The 18,546-nt window shown below is 40.5% G+C and overlaps 1 protein-coding gene and 1 long non-coding RNA gene across 3 annotated transcripts in view; both read left to right on the top strand.

Annotated features, from left to right (window-relative positions):
* Window positions 1-18,546, top strand: part of STAC (SH3 and cysteine rich domain) — a 95,241-nt gene that overhangs the window by 56,959 nt on the left and 19,736 nt on the right. For both annotated transcript variants that reach the window (XM_010946262.3, XM_010946264.3), the window contains exons 7-8: window positions 12,757-12,821; window positions 14,151-14,239. In XM_010946262.3, coding sequence (XP_010944564.1) covers window positions 12,757-12,821; window positions 14,151-14,239 — 154 coding nt within the window. The remainder of the gene's footprint in view (window positions 1-12,756; window positions 12,822-14,150; window positions 14,240-18,546) is intronic.
* LOC141573799 (uncharacterized) lies at window positions 99-4,213 on the top strand. The gene is made up of 2 exons (XR_012500105.1): window positions 99-1,561; window positions 1,660-4,213. It is a non-coding gene; the product is annotated as an uncharacterized LOC141573799 (long non-coding RNA).

Raw genomic sequence — 18,546 nt, 5'->3', positions numbered from 1 at the left:
CTGACTTCCAGGCCCCTCTCCTTCTCTGCCAGCTCTGGGGTTCAATCTGGGCACGTTTTGATATTCTGGACAGAAACTGGGCTTAATTACAGGTGGGTTTCAGGAATTTGACTATAATACTCCCTGAGTTCCATCTCCTGAGTTCTCATGCCCTAAGGACATAGCTGTACTGGGGTTTAGGAGTCACTTCCAGACCTTTCTGTTCACATGTCATTTCCCCCACTGACCTATGCTGGATGAGCAAACCATCCCAGAGAGAAGTCAGTCACTCCACGCTACACCGGAAGTACTCAGGTAAAGTGCCTGCTCAGGTCGGGGGTGATGCGGGGGCGTGGGGGCCTCACCCTGGCTCCTCCCCAGCAGAGGTAACTAAGACTCACTCAGAACCTGATCTGCACATCTAGGCAGACGTTCTTTATTAATAGCACTTGGTTTTCTAATAGCTTAAGCCCTTCTTACAGTAATTTCTAAAGTATGTATTAAATGCTAACTACATGCTATTGTTTGCTAAGATTGATGGAAAAAGAAAAAAAAACCACACCTGTTAAAGCAGAACTTACACATAACCAGCCCCTTACGCTTGAATCTTGATGCTGAGCCTCTATGACGTCAACAACTACTTCATTTCCCCTCATTTTTCAAAAAAATATTTATGAAGTATTTACTACCACCAGCAAAACTGCGTAGGTCACCAAGCTGTCCTCGGGTCACTCATAACACAGCAAGGCTGCAGGTCCTACCTTGCGTTGTTGCCTTGGGCTGAATGCATTCTCCCAGCAGAAGTTACCCTCCCAATTCTAATCCCCACAGGTGAAGCCCAGGGGTGTGCTACCTTGGACAGATTGTCCTCCTGACTATTTGTCCCTGCCTTTTCCAGATAGGAAGCTCAAGACCTGCATCGAACACCCCATAGCTGCTTTGCCAGCAGCGGTTTTATGAGGTACCACTTCCTTAGCTCTAGGAATTCATCATGGCTCTTTGCTGGTTGGGACAGTGCCTCTGTGATCCCACCCCCCGACCCTGCTTCATCTATCAGGGCCCCCTTTGCCAACCCGCACACACCTGCTGAAACACACCGCTAGGCAGGTGTCACATGGGGAAACCTGTGCATTCAGACTGATGCAGGTGTTAGTTGAGGACTTAGCAGTGACAATAGAGAGATGAATCAGAGAGCCAGCCACCAGGGGAACCTCCCAGCCAGGCAGTAACACTGCAGGACCACCCAGCCCAAGTCTGGCCAGCTGTGCACATCCAGCAACCGAATCCAGCCAGCATCCCCGAAGTTCATCAGTATCTTAGTAACAAACTCCCCAGAGGTTTGTACAGAAACCAGGTCTGCATTTCATGGATTCAAGTCCCCTCAGCCACTGTCCCCTCAGTCTGATTTCTGCCCGCCTTCTTCCCCTGACACTTTCACCCAATCGCCGACAGCTTCATCGCTAATTGTACCAGACATTGTCCTTGGCCCCTCCTTACTGCTGGACTTCACTCAGGGATTGTGAGGCCTTCCAGCAGCGGCCTAGGCTCTCTCTGCCTCAGTCACCTGACCTCTAAAGTGAAGGTAATAATAACACTAAATCCACAAGGTTGGGATCTTTAAGTGAGATAACAAATGTAAATACTATCCATATGTCAGTGACCCTGAAACTTCACTTCTAGCATTAGGCCCCTTGCTGCCTCCGGGTGCCTGCAGCCTGCTGGACATGGCCACCTGAATGGAGGACAGGCATCTTCAAGTTAACACACCCAAGCTGAAAACTTCCCCAACTTGGGAAAGGAAACAGCCACCCAAGTCCAGGAAGCTCAGAGAGTTCCACACAGGATCAACCCAGAGAGGAACACACCAAGGCACATAGCCATCAAACTGACAACAATTAAGGATAAGGAGAAAATATATTGAAAGTGATGTAAAGGGGAAAACTTAACCAAGAATACTTTACCCAGCAAGGCTCTATGCAGATTTCGTGGAGAAATCAAAAGCTTCACAGATAAACAAAAGCTAATAAAATTCAGCACCACCAAACCAGCTTTACAACAAATGTTAAAGGAGCTTCTCTAGTCATCAAACCACAAGAAAAGAGAACAAAAAAGAAAAAAAAAAAGACCTACAAAACAAACCCAAAACAGTTAACAAAATGGCAATAAGAACATGTATCAATAATTAGCTTAAATGTCAGTGGATTAAACACTCCAACCAAAAGACATAGACTGGCTGAATGGATACAAAAACAAGACCCATATATATGCTGTCTCTAAGAGACTCACGTCAGAGCTAGAGACACTTGCAGGCTGAAAGTGAGAGGACGGAAAAAGATATTCCATGCAAACAGACACCTAAATGAAGCTGGAATAGCAAAACTTCTATCAGACAAAATAGATCTTAAACTACTGTTACAAGAGACAAGGACACTACATAATGCTCAAGGGACCAATCCAAGAAGAGGATATAAAAATTGTAAATATATATATGCAGCCAACATAGGAGCACCTCAATATATAAGGCAGTTAAAGGAGAAATCAACAATAACACAGTAATAGTGGGACCTTAACACCCCGCTTCCATCAAATGGACAGATCATCCAGACAGAAAATCAGTAAGAAATGCAGGCCCTAAATGGCACATTAGACCAGACGATCTATCTGTTGAGCACTCCCTCTGAAAGCAACAGAACACACATTCTTCTCAAGTGCACATGGAACATTCTCCAGGATCAATCACATGTTGGCCTACAAAGCAAGCCTAAGTAAATTTAATTGAAATTGTACAAAGACTATACTACCAAGGTACAGTAATCAAAACAGTATGGTACTGGCACAAAAACACACACACAGATCAATGGAACAGGATGCAAAGTCCAGAAATAAACCCACTCACTTACGCTCAGTTAATCTGTGACAAAGGAGACAAGAATAGACAATAGAGAAATGACTCTCTTCAACAAGTGGTGCTGGGAAAACTGGACAGCTACCTGTAAAAGACACACTAGAACACTGTCTAACACCATATACAGAAAAAAAAAAAAAAAAGGATTAAAGACCTAAATGAAGAGCAGATACTATAAAACTCCTAGAGGAAAACAGGTAGAACACTCTTGGACATAAATCACAGCAATATTGTTTTCAAACCAGCTCCTGGAGTAATGGAAATAAAAGCAAAAATAAGCAAATGGGACCTAATTAAACTTAAAAGCTTTTTTGCACAGCTAAGCATACCATCAACAAAACCTACAGAATGGGAGAAAGTATTTGCAAATGATGTGACCAACAAGGGACTAATTTCCAAAATATACAAACAGCTCACACAATGGAAAAAAAAACAAGCAACCCAATCAAAAAATGGGCAGAAGATCTAAATAGACACCTCGCCAAAGAAGACATCCAGATGGGCAACAAGCAAATGAAAAGATGCTCAACATCACTGATTGTTAAGAGAAATGCAAATCAAAACTACAATGAGGTATCACCTCACACTAGTCTTCAGAGTGGCCAGCATTCAAAAGTCTGGAGAGGGTGTGGAGAAAAAGGAACCCTCCTACACTGTTAGTGGGAATGTAAACTGGTGCAGCCATTATGGAGGACAGTATGGAGATTCTTCAAAAAAGTAAATACAGACTTACCATGTGATCCAGCAATCCCACTCCTGGGCATGTATCAGGAGAAAAATATAATTCAAAAAGACACATGCACCCCCGGGTTCACAGCAGCACTATATACGATAGCTAAGACACGGAAACAACCCAAATGTCCATTGACAGATAAACGGATAAAGAAGCTGTGGTATGTTTATACAATGGACTACTACTCAGCCATAAAAAATTATAAAACAGTGTCATTGCAACACCCTGGATGGACCTGGAGATTGTCACTCTAAGTAATTCAGAAAGATAAAGAAAAATACCATATTATATCACCTATATGTGGCATCTTAAAAAAAGGGACACAAATAAACTTATCTGCAAAACAGAAACAGACTCACAGACATAGAGAACAAACTTATGGTTACCAGAGGGTAAAGAGGGTGGGAAGGGATAAATTAGGAGTTCGAAATTTTCATCTCTTGGGGAGTGATAGAAAAGTTAGCTATCTTGATCGTGGTGGTAGTTTCATTGGCGTATACATCTATCAAAATTCATCAAATTGTATATCTGAAATATGTGTAGTTTACTGTACAGGAATCATACCACAATAAAGGTGTTAAAAAAAAAAAAAAGAACTAGGAAAAAAAATGTTAACACACCCAAATGGACTGTTGATTCCCTCACTCACTTCTCCACCAACCCAAACTGGTTCTTCCCCAGTTGCTCCTGCTGTCGTAGGAGCGGCATTCTACTAGATGAACTGGCAGAATTTCAGCATCAGCCTTGGCACCCTTGTTCTCACACCTCGTATCCAGTCTGTTGACAAATTTTATCTCCTGTTCTTTAACATCACGCCCAGCACGTACGCATCACTTCCTTCCCCACATCATGCCTCCTGGTCCAGGTATATTGATGTTGTCACCCATTCCTCAGGAGTTAAGGTCTCTATTTTCCCTGGGGATTTCTTTATTCAAAAAGTGGTCTTGTTACAATTTTATAATATGAAGAGCTGTATTTAAGAATCACTAATATGAAGCATGATTGCTATTCATGAAGTCATCATAAGGTCCCAAAGTGTCAGAGATGGAACTTAGAGACACTCACTACCTCATCTGTGGCCCATAGACCAGCCGTCTGGGCATCACTCGCGAGCCTGTTGGAAAGGCAGAATCTCAGGCTGCCCCAGACCCTAGCATCAGAATTTCCATATGAATTTGTAATTCCTATGCTTGTTAACATTTGAGAAGCAGGGATTAGAGACCATTTAGTCCTAAAACACAGAGATACACAGACACAGAGACATACACACAACAGATACTGTGTAGATAAGGAAACTGAGACATGGAGTAATACACTCAAGAGACATAAAATTGATTTTTTGTTGTCTCTTAAAAAAGAGCATAAGCTAAGGAGCACTCTCACAGTCCTGTTCAAAGAAATCTTTTGAAAGACCCTAGCAAGCAATAAGTCTCTAAAAGCTTTGGATATTTATTAACTATTCCTTTGATCAGCAGTAGCTTTCTTGACATGCCCTCTTTGAAGCGAGGGGGATTAATTATGCAGCAGTTTGCTTCAAAACATGTTCCTTTGATTTGGAGTTAATGCTCTGTCCATGCAGTTTGGGAAACAACACAGAGAAACCAGCCTGCTTCTATGGTCCAGGTTCCCACCAGGCTTCGCATAGTCTCGGCAAGGAAAGCTTCAGTTCTGCACTACCTGTCTCATGTATGCTCTAAAAAAACATACGGTGCACACAGCTATCATTTCTGCCAGCCAGGTGTTATGTCAGAGTCCTTGAGGAATATTTCCAAAGTCAGCTCAGAAGCAAGGACAATTCATACATCTTTACTGCTAAGAGTGCAGCCTCTGCTTTCTCTCTTTCATGATAAAAGCTCTTGGGGCAGGCAGGTCTGAGTATTTCCCATTTTTTTTAAACACTATTGTTGGATGCATCAGAAATAGACGTGGGGAGAGTTGTTGGTCTTCACCTTTGGCTTAACTGCCAGAAACTCTGCTGGAAGCAAGGTGATGAGCAGAGGGAGACGTAAAATCTAGGCTCTCTGTTTTAGCTGGAAATGCCAAATAATGACATGACTGGCTGCCTTCAATAATTGCACTTCAGTGTGACTGTACATGGTCATAACTGTCTTAGAAGGGAAGCCAGACAAATCCATAAAAATAGTCTTTGAAAAGGACTGGGCTAATCACATCCACTTGAGGATATTACTAAGGCCAATATTACCTTATTTTGCACTAAAGCAAAAAAAAAAAAAAAAAAAATTGCCCAGAAAGAAAAAAGGCAAGCTCCGATTTGGAAAATTTATCCTTGCTTTAGCATAAGCTGGTTCACTATCTCAAATTTTGAGTTGTCTCACACACCAAAAAAAGCAGCAAATATATTTTAATGGCTTTTTAGGCAGATGCCCTGATTCTGGTCCCCCTTCAATGGAAAATTCCAAAATTACAGACGCAAATATTTATGGTGTGTTTTTTGCAACAAACACTTAGTTTCTAGACCAGGTAAAGGTCTCTTGAAAAACATAGAATATTCTCATTCCAGCTCTGTGGATGGCTGAATGTTCAGAGAAAATTTTCCCAGTTTAGCACTCCTAAAACTACTAAGAGAACAAATTTTTAAATAATTTATAGTTACTGTATGAGCTGGCAGCAAAGGAAGGCAATTCCTTAGTCTAGAAGTGACAATAAAGCACAAATCCAGAGAGAGAAGCAGGCGAGGACCAATGTTTACTGTGCACAACCCTGGGGCCTCAGATTGGGGAATAGCAGGTCCCATGCAGGGGCAATAAAGGGCCAAAGCTGGGATACATCAGTTTGTGTGTGTGTGTGTGCGTGCACACACACGCACGCATGTGTACACACACATATATACACATACATATATATACACACATATAACAATCATTCTGCTTTACAACTGAAACTAACAATATTATAAATCAACTATACTTCAATAAAAAGTAAGTTTCTAAGAACACACGGAACTATTATAAAAATTGATCACCAGCTGGGCCATAAAGCAAGCTTCATAAATTTCACTAATAATATCACTTGTTAGCAAATTAGTATGATATAGAATGCATCTTTCTGACTACAGTGCAAATAAGATAGAAATCAATAGTCAAAAGATAGCAGGGAAAATCCATAATTTAGGAAATTAAAAACATACTTTTAAAAAGCTCGTGTGTCAAAGAAGAATTCATAATGAAAATTGAAATATACATACAACTAAATAATGTAAGCACTACATACAAAAATGAAGAATGCAGCTAAAATTGTGCCTTAAGTATCTACTATTCTATCTAATTCTAGCTATTATTCTATTAAAAAATAAGAAAGGCTGAAAAGTAATAATCTTTTCTTTAATGGAAACTGTCATTTTTTAATTTGTTTTAAACATTCTTTTATTGAGTTATAGTCATTTTACAATGTTGTGTCAAATTCCAGTGTAGAGCACAATTTTTCAGTTATACATGAATATGCATATATTCATTGTCACTTTTTTGTTTTCACTGTGAGCTATCACAAGATCTTATATATATTTCCCTGTACTATACAGTATAATCTTGTTTATCTATTCTATATGCCTGTCAGTATGTACAAATTTTGAAATCCCATTCTGTCCCTTCCCACCCCTGCCCCTTGGCAACCACAAGTTGTGTTCTATGTCTATGAGTCTGTTTCTGTTTTGTATTTATGTTCTTTTTTTTTTTAGATTCCACATATAAGTGATATCATATGGTATTTTTCTTTCTCTTTCTGGCTTACTTCACTTAGAATGACATTCTCCAGGAGCATCCATGTTGCTGCAAATGGCGTTATGCTGTCGGTTTTTATGGCTGAATAGTATTCCATTGTATAAATATACCACATATTCTTTATCCAGTCATATGTTGATGGACATTTAGGGTGTTTCCATGTCTTGGCTATTGTAAACAGTGCTGCTATGGACACTGGGTGCAGGTGTCTTTTTGAAGTAGGGTTCTTTCTGGATATATGTGAAAAGTAACAATCTTAAGCATCATATTCAGAAAAAGAAACAGAACAAACCCAAAGAAAGCAGAAGGATGGCAATAATAAAGATAAGAACAGAATTCAGGGAGGGTGTAGCTCAGCAATAGAGTGCATGCTGAGCATGCACAAGGTCCTGGTTACAATCCCTAGTAGCTTTGTTAAAAATAATAAAAACAAACAAATGGGACCGTAATTAAACATACAAGCTTTTGCACAGCAAAGGAGACCATAAGCAAAACAACAACCTATGGAACAGGAGAAAATATTTGCAAAAACTGACAAAGGCTTAATTTCCAGAATATATAAACAGCTCGTACAACTTAAGAAAAAAAACAAACAACCCAATCCAAAACTGGGCAGAAGACCTAAACAAGCAATTCTCCAAAGAAGACATACAAATAGTCAATTAGGTACATGAAAAAGTGCCCAATACCGCTAATTATCAGAGAAATGCAAATCAAAATTACAATGAGGTATCACCTCACACCAGCAAGAATGGCCATCATTCAAAAATCCACAAACAACAAATGCTACAGAGGCTGTCAAGAAAAGGGAGCCTTCCTACACTGCTGGTGGAAACGTCCTTTGGTGCAGCCATTATGGAAAACAGTATGGAGATTCCTCAAAAAACTAAAAATACACTTACCATATATACAGCAATCCCACTCCTGGGTATATATCTGGGAGGAACTCTAATTCGAAAAGATACATGCACCCCAATGTTCACAGCAGCACTATATACAATAACCAAGACATGGAAACAAGCTAAATGTCCATCGACAGATGACTGGATAAAGAAGCTGTGGTACATTTATACAATTGAATACTACTCAGCCATAAAAAATAATAAAATAATGCCATTTGCAGCAACATGGATAGACCGAGAGATTGTTATTCTAAGTGAAGTAAGCCAAGAAGGGAAAGAAAAATAACATAACATTCATATATGGAATCTAAAAAAAAGAAAAGGACACTATGAACTCATCTACAAAACATAAACACTCTTGCAGACATAGTAAACAATCTTATGGTTACTGGGGGAGAGAGGGTGGGAAGGGATAAATTTGGGAGTTTGAGATTTGCATATGTTAGCCACTATATATAAACATAGATTTAAAAAAAAATTAAGTTTCTCTTTATAGCACAGGGAACTATATTCAATCTCTTACGATAACCTTTAATGAAAATGAATATATGCATGTATGTTCAGGACATTGTGCTGTACAGCAGAAATTGACACACTGTAACTGACTGTACTTCAATTAAAAATAATAACAATAAAATAAAAAAATAAACCTAATTACCTCCCCTCCACAAAAAAAAAAAAGGTAAAAGCAGAAATTATTAAATTACACAGGTAGGTCAATAAATTCTAAGAATGGTTCTTTAAGGAAAATAAAATTTGCAGTTGCTAACAACTTTTTAAGAATAGGGGAGAGACGAAACAAAAAGTAATCATTTTAAAAGGAAGAATATAGCATAGGCTGAGAGGAAAGAATCTTATGATCACCTTCACACCAATACTTTTAAAGCTGTTTTCCTTTGGACAGCTGCCAAGGAAGTTATCCATGACCAAAGTCTGACTCAACTTGACTCTGCTTCCAATTATGATAGAAACGGAATCAATATTTTAAATTTTTGTACAATGAAAATACCAGTTCCAGGCAACTTTATAAGTAAATTCCACCAAACATTTGAGGAAGATAAAATTTCCAGATTACATAAGCTCTTCCAGGACATCAAAAAGTACCCAAGAGGATGGGCAGCATCATTGTCTAACTTAGTTAATGGGGCTGGTATGACACTGACCTCAAAATCAAACGAGGACGGTGTCAGGAAAAAATCACTGGCTAGCCTCCCTCTCAAATATAAATGCAGAAAGCTGAAACAAAACCATCTTAGTACACTGAATCCAGTAATGCACTGGAGAAAGGCACTGCACAGTTACCAAGCCGAACTTACGCCAGGGATGCAAATTTGAGTCAATGTCAGATAAGCTGGAAAACGTAACTTGTACGTGACCAGGTGAAAGAGGAAAAACTAAATCATCATCTCAGGGTGGACATGGGCCTCCCAGGACTACACAGTGAAAAAAGACAGAATATGGAAAAGGAAAAGAGGAGAGTCCTTTGGGGACCAGCAAAAACTAAAGATTCATTTTGCATATGTAACCTTAGAAAATATGCCTGCATGATGGACATAGCCTTTGAATGTTTTCCTGGGTGAAATCAACAAATAATTTCTCATAAAATGAATTTAAAGCACCAAACATAAAAGGTGTCTGATATATTTTTTGATGAAATAGTTCTTTTTTTTTTTAATGCCGGTCCCTTCAAATCAAAGTCTTTGAAATAGCCAGAAGGATTAGGTTATAAAAATCATTTTTTGCAGTGTTCTAGTTTTGCTTCCAAGCGTATAGCTGAAAACACATTTGTAGTCACTTCAAATAATTTTCAGCATAGCTCACAAAAATGGTGCACACTTTGAACCAGATGGCTGATGGGTAGTCAATAAAAACCTAAAATGATATGAAATTACAAAATTGTAAAATCTGTCAAACTAAATATTGCATACACACCTCATGTAGTTCCCCTTTTAGTGCCAATCAAGAATTTTCCAGGAAGATTTTCTTTGCATATTTCCATTCAAGGATTCAGTATTCTTTAAATGCATCCAGTTTTATACTTAAAGAATCAGTCTTATGCCAGGATTTCAGGTAATCACATAAAACCAGAGAAAAGTATTGCTAGTCTCTACTCTGTTTAATCCAGGAAGGCACACGGCCAAACACTGAGACACACAAGGTCTGCAGGATCAGGCCTTCGTTGTCCCTTTCCTACAGTCCAGGGCTCCTTCAGTGACTGCATGCTGGCTTCCTAGGGATGATGGAATTGCACCCCAGGTTCTGGAACTGTAAACCGTGGAGAACAGGTGTTTACTAAGCATCGGGACACTGACAGGGGCTCTTGATGTGAAGCGGGTTTTCTACAGCACGGCTACTGAGTCCACTGTAAGGACAGTGGAGACTGTCAGCGCACTCACTGCAGTAGGGACAGAGCCTTCCGGGGTGTGTTGTTCTTCCTCTGCTGATTCCCTGGATACTCTCAAGGGACACCAGAGGGAAGACTAAAGCAGCATGTGTTATTTTTGAATGGCAAGTCATGTAAAAGGTAGATCAACACCACAACCCTGTTGTATCAACTTGGAGACACTGGCCACATTTTATTTTTGTTTAAGGAAGATATGGGATGCTGGTCTCCGAGGCAGATATGGCTGATTGAACTGGCGACGGCAGAGGCCCCCACACCCAGCAGGGACCTCCCACTGCTGTGTGTGTGGACAGTGAAAACCCCTGCCCATTTTAAGCAGGCGTTTTCTTTACCAAAGGCCACAGAGTGGCTGTTTAAATGCCAAAGGTAGAGAATTTATATGCCAAGAACAAACTAAATGAGAAACCACTATTTAATTTTTTTCCCCGAATAATAGCCCCAGTACATTGACAATAAGAGATCAAGGAAATAGTTTGAAGTTTAAGACTAAAGCTTAAATCTGCAAGATAGAATATAGATACCATTAAGAAACTAGAAAACAAGGACCTACTGTAGAGCACAGGGAACTATCATCAATATCTTGTAATAACCTGTAATGGAAAAGAATCTGAATCTGAAAAAGAAAAAGAAAAAAAAAATATATATATATATATATGCAGCCATTATGGAAAACCGTATGGAGATTACTCAAAAAACAAAAAATAGAGTTACCATATGATCCAGCAATCTCACTCCTGGGCATATATCCAGAGGGAAGTCTTAATTCAAAAAGACACATGCACCCCAGTTCACAGCAGCACTATATACAATAGCAAAGACATGCAAGCAACCTTAATGTCCACTGACAGATGACTGGATAAAGAAGTTGTGGTATATTTATACAATGCAATACTACTCAGCCATGAAAATAAGAATAAAATAATGCCATTTTCAGCAACATGGATGGAGCTGGAGATCATCATTCTACGTGAGGTAAGCCAAGAAGAGAAACAAAAATACTGTATGATTTCATTTATATGTGGAATCTAAGAAAAAGAGGACACTATGAACTCATCTACAAAACAGAAACAGACTGACAGACACAGTAAACAATCTTATGGTTACCGGGGGAAAGGGAGTGGGAAGGAATAAATTTGGAAGTTTGAGATTTGCAGATGTTAACCACTATAAATAGATTTTTAAAAAATAGGTTTCTTCTGTATAGCACAGGGAACTATATTCAATATCTTCTAATAACCTTTAATGAAAAAGGAGATGAAAATGAATCTAAGTATGTATATGCATGACTGGGACATTGTGCTGTACACCAGAAATTGACACATTGTAACTGACTGTATTTCAATTAAAAAAAAAAGACATAATCAATCCAGCTGGGGAAAAGTCCCTTTAAAAAAAAAAATATATATATATATATACACACACACACACAATATATATAGCTGAATCACTTTGCTGTACACCTGAAACTATCACAACATTGTAAATCAACTGTACTTCAATTTTTAAAAAGTGGTGGAAGAATATTAAATGTATGAGACTACAGCTCGGAGAGATACCAGAATAAGTGTTGCAGGTCTTAACGAAATCATTTTATTTATATACGTGTGTATATAAATAAATAAAACTGCTCTGCAAATAATAAGGAAAAGGAATTAGAATCAAGATAGTAAATAGAGATAAAAGAATGTGTTGTTTAGGAAAGGAAATTCAAATACAATTAAACTAGGCATACCTTACCCACCATCCCATTAACAAATGATTCAATACATTTAGCAAGGATGAATGATGTGGTTTCTGCTCCTGAGAATAACTCTGCCAAAAGAGACCAAGGGATGCAAGAGGGGGCACGCCGGCCTGGAGGTGTGCACAGCGGTGTGGGTCTGCAGAGAGGGTGCTGCAGACTGCTGCCAGGGGAGGCGGGGAAGCATCACATGGAAGATGACACAAGAGCTGGGTCACTGGGGATGAGGAAAAGGCAGTGAGAGGTCAAGTTGAAGCTATGGTGCAGAGAATAAATAAAACCACATCTTTCAAGCATGTGTCCAAAACATGCAGAACATATTCATAAAGCTCCTGCTTTTTCCTGTCTCCTGCAGTGTTCACGTACCCAGAAAATGGCACTGACGATTTCAGAGACCAAGCAAAGAACATAAACCACCAGGTATTTACGGACATTACGGAATACAGACCAGAACGAGGTCCTTAGGTCACACTGTAGGTCACCACCCAAGTGGGTCATGAAATCAGTTTAGTGGATCCCAGACTAGCATTTTCAGAGATGAGAGTAATGAAGCGTAACATACCATAGCAAAGGTAGCTTGGAGTCAAACAGAAATATCACAGTGCATCCAAGGTAAAAAGGATAAATATTATACTGTGCACTTTTGTTTGTTACGTATGTTACATCCAAGTTGATATACGCTCTATAGTGTGTAAATTATATAATTATATATTATGACTTTTATTTACATAGTACTTACATACTATAGCATATAAGTACATACTACTATATTTTATGTAAATATACATATATAAATAGAATAGAATATTGAGCCTTGGATAGCCAAGCAAATCATAGATAAAAAGAAAATAGCTGTCTGCAAGTTTGGTTTATGTCTTCTATACATGGCATACATTTATTATATTATTATGTATTTCAATATACTATACAATTGTATTTACATATGTAATATATACATATACAATGATACAGTATATAATACATTATATATTGTAGAATCTTAAATTTATGTATATTGTAAAGCCTAAACACTTAAATAACATTAACATTTATGTAGTTAATAATTAACAACTAATATTTGTATAACATTTATAAGGCTATTGTATAGTCTACAAACTGGGGACACAATCTACCTCCCAGGTGCTGTTGTCAGGTTGGAGTATGCTAATGCAGGTACTGTAAGGCCTGGCACACAGTCAGCTATTGAAAATGGCAGCTTTTATCTTTATTACTGCAAGATTTCATAGCTAGTAGATGGTGGTACCATGATATATACTAAATCAGTCTGATGCCAAAATCTATGCTCTTTCCTGGAATGAACTCGTTCCCAGATGAAAATATCTGGGTCCCTTTGATACACTAGACACCAAACTTTAAGGTAACTGATAAAAAGTCCATTTTAGGAATTGGAAGCTGTTGGCTACTATTCACATGGCTCCTGTCTATAGAGGGAATGTTCTCTTGCCTGGGCCCAAGCCTGTTATCACCTTTCATGAACAACTGTATCAAAAAATGGCTTTGATGAAAATATTTAGGATTTCTGACAAAGAGTTCTACAGCAGTATTTTCATATGGTTTGTAATGAGATCAAACTCAGCTAGGAAATGAAAAATAAAGTCTTTGACAACGGTTAGATATTTTAACACAAGATCCACTCCCTAGAATTACATCTAGCTTCTCCATTTCCTATTTTCTTTCTTCTCTCCATGTCTTCTTCCTTCCTTCTCTTACTTTTATCTTCTCTTTCAGGGACCTCTTTGCAAAGACCCATTACAGATGAACACCTATGTTGCCTTGTACAAATTTATCCCACAAGAGAATGAAGATTTGGAGATGAGGTAAAAATATTTTTTTAAAGAACAAAGAGAATGAAAAAAAAAATGCTGTAGTCAATGTTGTTCCAGGTGAAAAAATAATAATTCCATTTGTGCTACCTCCAAATTCCTTAGAGGAGTGACTCAGATGTTACTGTGCAGAGCTGGTTAACACAGACCGCTGGGTCTCATCCCAGGGGTTTCTGATTCAGCAGGGCCGAAGTGGGGCTTGAACATTTGCATTTCCTACTGGTCTGCAGGTGATGGTGCTGCTGCTGCTGGTCCAGGGACCACACTTTGAGAAGCATGGTTAGTACATTAGCAGTAAAACTGCTACTGGGAATTTTCATGAAAGTTGAGCATCCTGTAGGGTCTAATAGGGAACCAAAAATGTATTTACCGCCCGAATTAACACTGATTGAAGAATACAACTAAAACTCTGCTTATCCTGCCAGAGACAGGCAGCGCCCCCTGTCTCGCTATTTTGGGAACTGTTCCATATTATGGTAACTGACACACAGGGAGGGCAGGTGAGCCAGCGTGAGATCTCACACTTCCTCTGGACCACAGTTTACCACTTCCTTGTGCTTCAGGGGTAGTTAAGCTGGAGTCAATCCTGTGTTCACATTCTACTTACTGTGTGACCGTAAGCAATTTTTAAACACCTCCTTACTCTGATTTCCTTACAAAAGAATAATAATGACCTCTCGCCTTAAGGCATTTTTGAGGATGAAGTGAGTATGTTTTGTTGTAGAAAAATGTGTTACAGCTCAGTTGTAACAGCAACCTGGATCCGGGGGAGAGACCAAGCAGCACTTGGAGAGTTGGAGAACTCAGGTTTATTACGCCGCGGGCCCAGAGGAGTTAACACTCCAAGCTCTGGACCCCGTCTGCAGATTTACACAGGCTTTTATAGGCTGCCAGTTTTACACTTTGCAACATCATATGCAAATAAGGTATAACAAAAGTTGACTAATTAGGAACAAGCTTTGTAGAAATGGACCAATCAGGAGTGAGCTCAGGGAACCAACAGCATTTTAGGAGTAAGTTCCACTTGTTCAGAAGTAAGCCCTTTCAGAGGCAAAAAGTGAGATAGAGCCTCTGGGCCAGGGAACTGGATAGTGCTGACAGGAGAGTAGTGGCCCTGCCGGTCTTTTTTATGGGGCTTCCCACCTCAGTTTCATAAAGCACACAGCACAATCATTGTAAACACTCAGGAACTGGTAGTCATCACAGTTTTTGTAATGTGGTGTTCACCGGCCTGTTTCAGAGAAAAGACCTCACCCCTTCCCAGTAATCGTGACCCAGAACACAAGGATCTCAGCAGAAGGCTTTGGCGTTTTCCAGTCTTAGAGCAGGATACAAGGGGCTGCTTTTCTAGCCAAATGGGCCCTTAGAGTGGGTTCTTTCCTCTTCAGAAGAGAGTGGACAGAGAAATTAGCACGAAAAACCATGTAAATGTCAGAGCATTAGGGAAACAGCCTTCATTCTGGGGTGGGCTCCACTTGTCTGAATGCCCTGCAGGCTGGGTTCTCAGTCCCTGGCCGGCCCCTGCAGACGGCTTCTGGAACGCCTTGTCTCCACCCTGCAGCTCTCTGGCTCTTCCACATCCACAGGTCTGTGCCACTTCCCTGCATGGTCCCTCTGGCTTTGCCAGAATATGGTTCCTCCTCTGTGGAATCAGCCTTCTCCTCTTCCAGTTTCCCCCAAGCTCCTTAAGAGGAGAGAGCTACCAGACACCTCAACTTAGCATGTGTTTCCAGGGTCCCATATGCCACGGGGCCACCCTCAGCAGCTCAGCTGCCCCTCAGGGTGCAACACCCAGCGAGACTCCGTAGCAGATGGAGGTATCCTGCAGGAGTCTGGCAGCTCTCCCCACCTCTGCCCTCACACCCAGGGTCACCTTGGTTTCATTATTCATCTGTACTCAGATTCTTAGGCCTTTCCAGAACAGAGTTCAGGCCTGGATCCAAGCTCCTTAGATTCATTCAGACAATTAGGCTCTCCATCTGCATTTTCTCCATCCTTGAGGGAGAATCACCATGCTGAACTCACTGGCTGGAGTTGGAAACATTATCCAAACAGCATGGCTTAGATGCGGCAGGAGATGGCATTGATCAGGGGAAGCCCTATTCTATCAAAGATGTAGCAAACCCTGCCCGGCAGAGCCTGCCTGGGCTTCATCGCTGGGGTGGTGCCTTGCCCTCAACTCAGAGTCTACAGTTAACCATCTGCTGATGAAACAAGGATGACCTGTATTTACTTTGCAATAAGTAGTATACTGGATCCTTCTTGAGGTTACCATTTGGGTGTCTACAATTTAAAATATAACAACTCCCCATTGTGCAGGTCCCACAGTTTCATGTTAGAAGATTTTTCTGAAGTCAACAGATGGGAAAAACAACCCCAGAGAAATCTAGAAAGGTTCTGGGGTACTGAGGAATAAAGTCTAACTGCCTGGTGGTAGTCGTAAGTTTGGGGGCTTATTTTAGTCAGTTGCAGGCCATTAAAAGTCAAGTCATCTGGTCACGAATCAAACGTTTACAGTCTGCTTCGAGGCAAACAGGACTATTCATTCCCAGGAGTGAAATGTCTGTGTAACATAGACTGTAAGATTGGAGTGATAAATCATACTTACTTTTTTTTTTTTTGCAAAGGGACTAGGTTCCCATTTTAAAAGCCAAGCTCTTGATTTAGAATGTGTAAGGCAATGCTTTGGAGATTTAGTATAATTCCTTGAATGAAAATGAACTGGGGCTTTGTGAAATATCTTTTTCTCCTTAAACCATAAGGTAGAAAAAGAAAATCCCTGATCCCGCCTGTGTTCGGATTCAGGGCATCGTGCCGGGTATTATCCTCAGGAAAGGGAACAAAGGATGTGAGAGCACAGGGGATGCTAGGAGTGAACGATGTCACCACCTGCCCATCTCCTCTGCTCTGTAACAACAGGGCACCTCACAGTCTCTGAACCTCTGTTTTCTCATCTGGAAAATAAGGATGCAAGGCCTGCCCTTATAGGATGTCTGTTGACTAAAGATAACACCTGGTACACAGTAGGAGTTTAATAATGTTAGCTCCCATCAATTCTGTTTAGACTCCAGAAGTAGATGCTTCCTTTTCAGACTTACGAAGTAAGAGACAGCGAACACATCAACATGGACTCACTGAATATTTAAGAGTAAAAAGTATGGGCATCACCTGACCTGGGTTTAAGCCCTCACCGAGCCACTCACTGGCGGTGTGACCCCCATGAAGTCTGGGGGCGTTCCCCAAGCCGTCCGAGCCTCTGCTTCTATGCTGCTTCTATGCATCATGGTGCCTGTCTTACGTCTGCTCATGACATTGCTTTGAACTCCAGTGTCCTCACGTTTCCCTTAGGTCAAGACCAGAATATCTCCAGGGACCTCTAGGACCCACAGTCTCATCCCTGGTGACTTTCCTGCTGTGTCTTGCACCACTGTTCCCCTCACCTCCCTGCTCCATCCACACTGGCCTTTAGTCCCCGAGAAGGACTACACCATCACCTGCCGAGGAACCTTTCTTCCTGCTTCCTGCTCTGCCCCATCCCCCATCTTCCTACCCGTCCACCACCACCACCGTCACACACAGACACACACACACTCATTTGACTGTTACGTACGCACTAGATCTCAGCTCTGATCTCACTTCCTGGTACCCTCTGCTGTGTACTTTCCTAACACCATATTTTTTTTTCCTTCAAAGCACTAATTTCATCTTGTACTTATGTATTTCTGGGATTCTTTGGTTAACTTCTATCCCCCTTGTAAACCCCATGAGGAAAAAAATCTGTGTTGGCTAATAACCCTTAGGTCCCTGGAGGTTAGTACAGTTCTTGAAACACAGTGGATGCTTAATAAATATTTCATGAATGAATGAATGAGTATTGTGGAGATGAATGAATGAACTAATGCTGTGCCTGGCGTAGACAGTGAGCAGGCAGCTAAAGTCCATGATCACGTCATAGAAACTATAAAGGAGGAGCAAGCCAAGCTCAGAGGGGTAAACAGGACCTGTTTCCTAGAGGAGACAAGCGCTGGGCCCAGGGTGAATAATAATGATTTGTCAAGAAGAAATTGTAGAAAAAGAGACCAGAAGTAGCCAGTAGTCATAGTCACAAAGAACAAAGGGTTTCAGACAATTTGGAAGAAGCCCTGCCAAGCCTTCACTGGAACACTCACAGTTTGGGGATGGAGGGGTGGGATCAGAGGAGACAGGGAAGCTGCCTCCTTACTCTTCACGCAGTGAGTCCCCCTCTTAGAGGTGCTGTGGTCCCAAGATTAGTCTCCAAATGCTGTCCAAAGGCAGACGCT

The sequence above is a fragment of the Camelus bactrianus genome, chromosome 17 (assembly GCF_048773025.1).
Source record: "Camelus bactrianus isolate YW-2024 breed Bactrian camel chromosome 17, ASM4877302v1, whole genome shotgun sequence".
In the NCBI taxonomy this organism is placed as follows: Eukaryota; Metazoa; Chordata; class Mammalia; order Artiodactyla; family Camelidae; genus Camelus; species Camelus bactrianus.
This window is presented reverse-complemented; position numbering and strand designations above follow the sequence as displayed.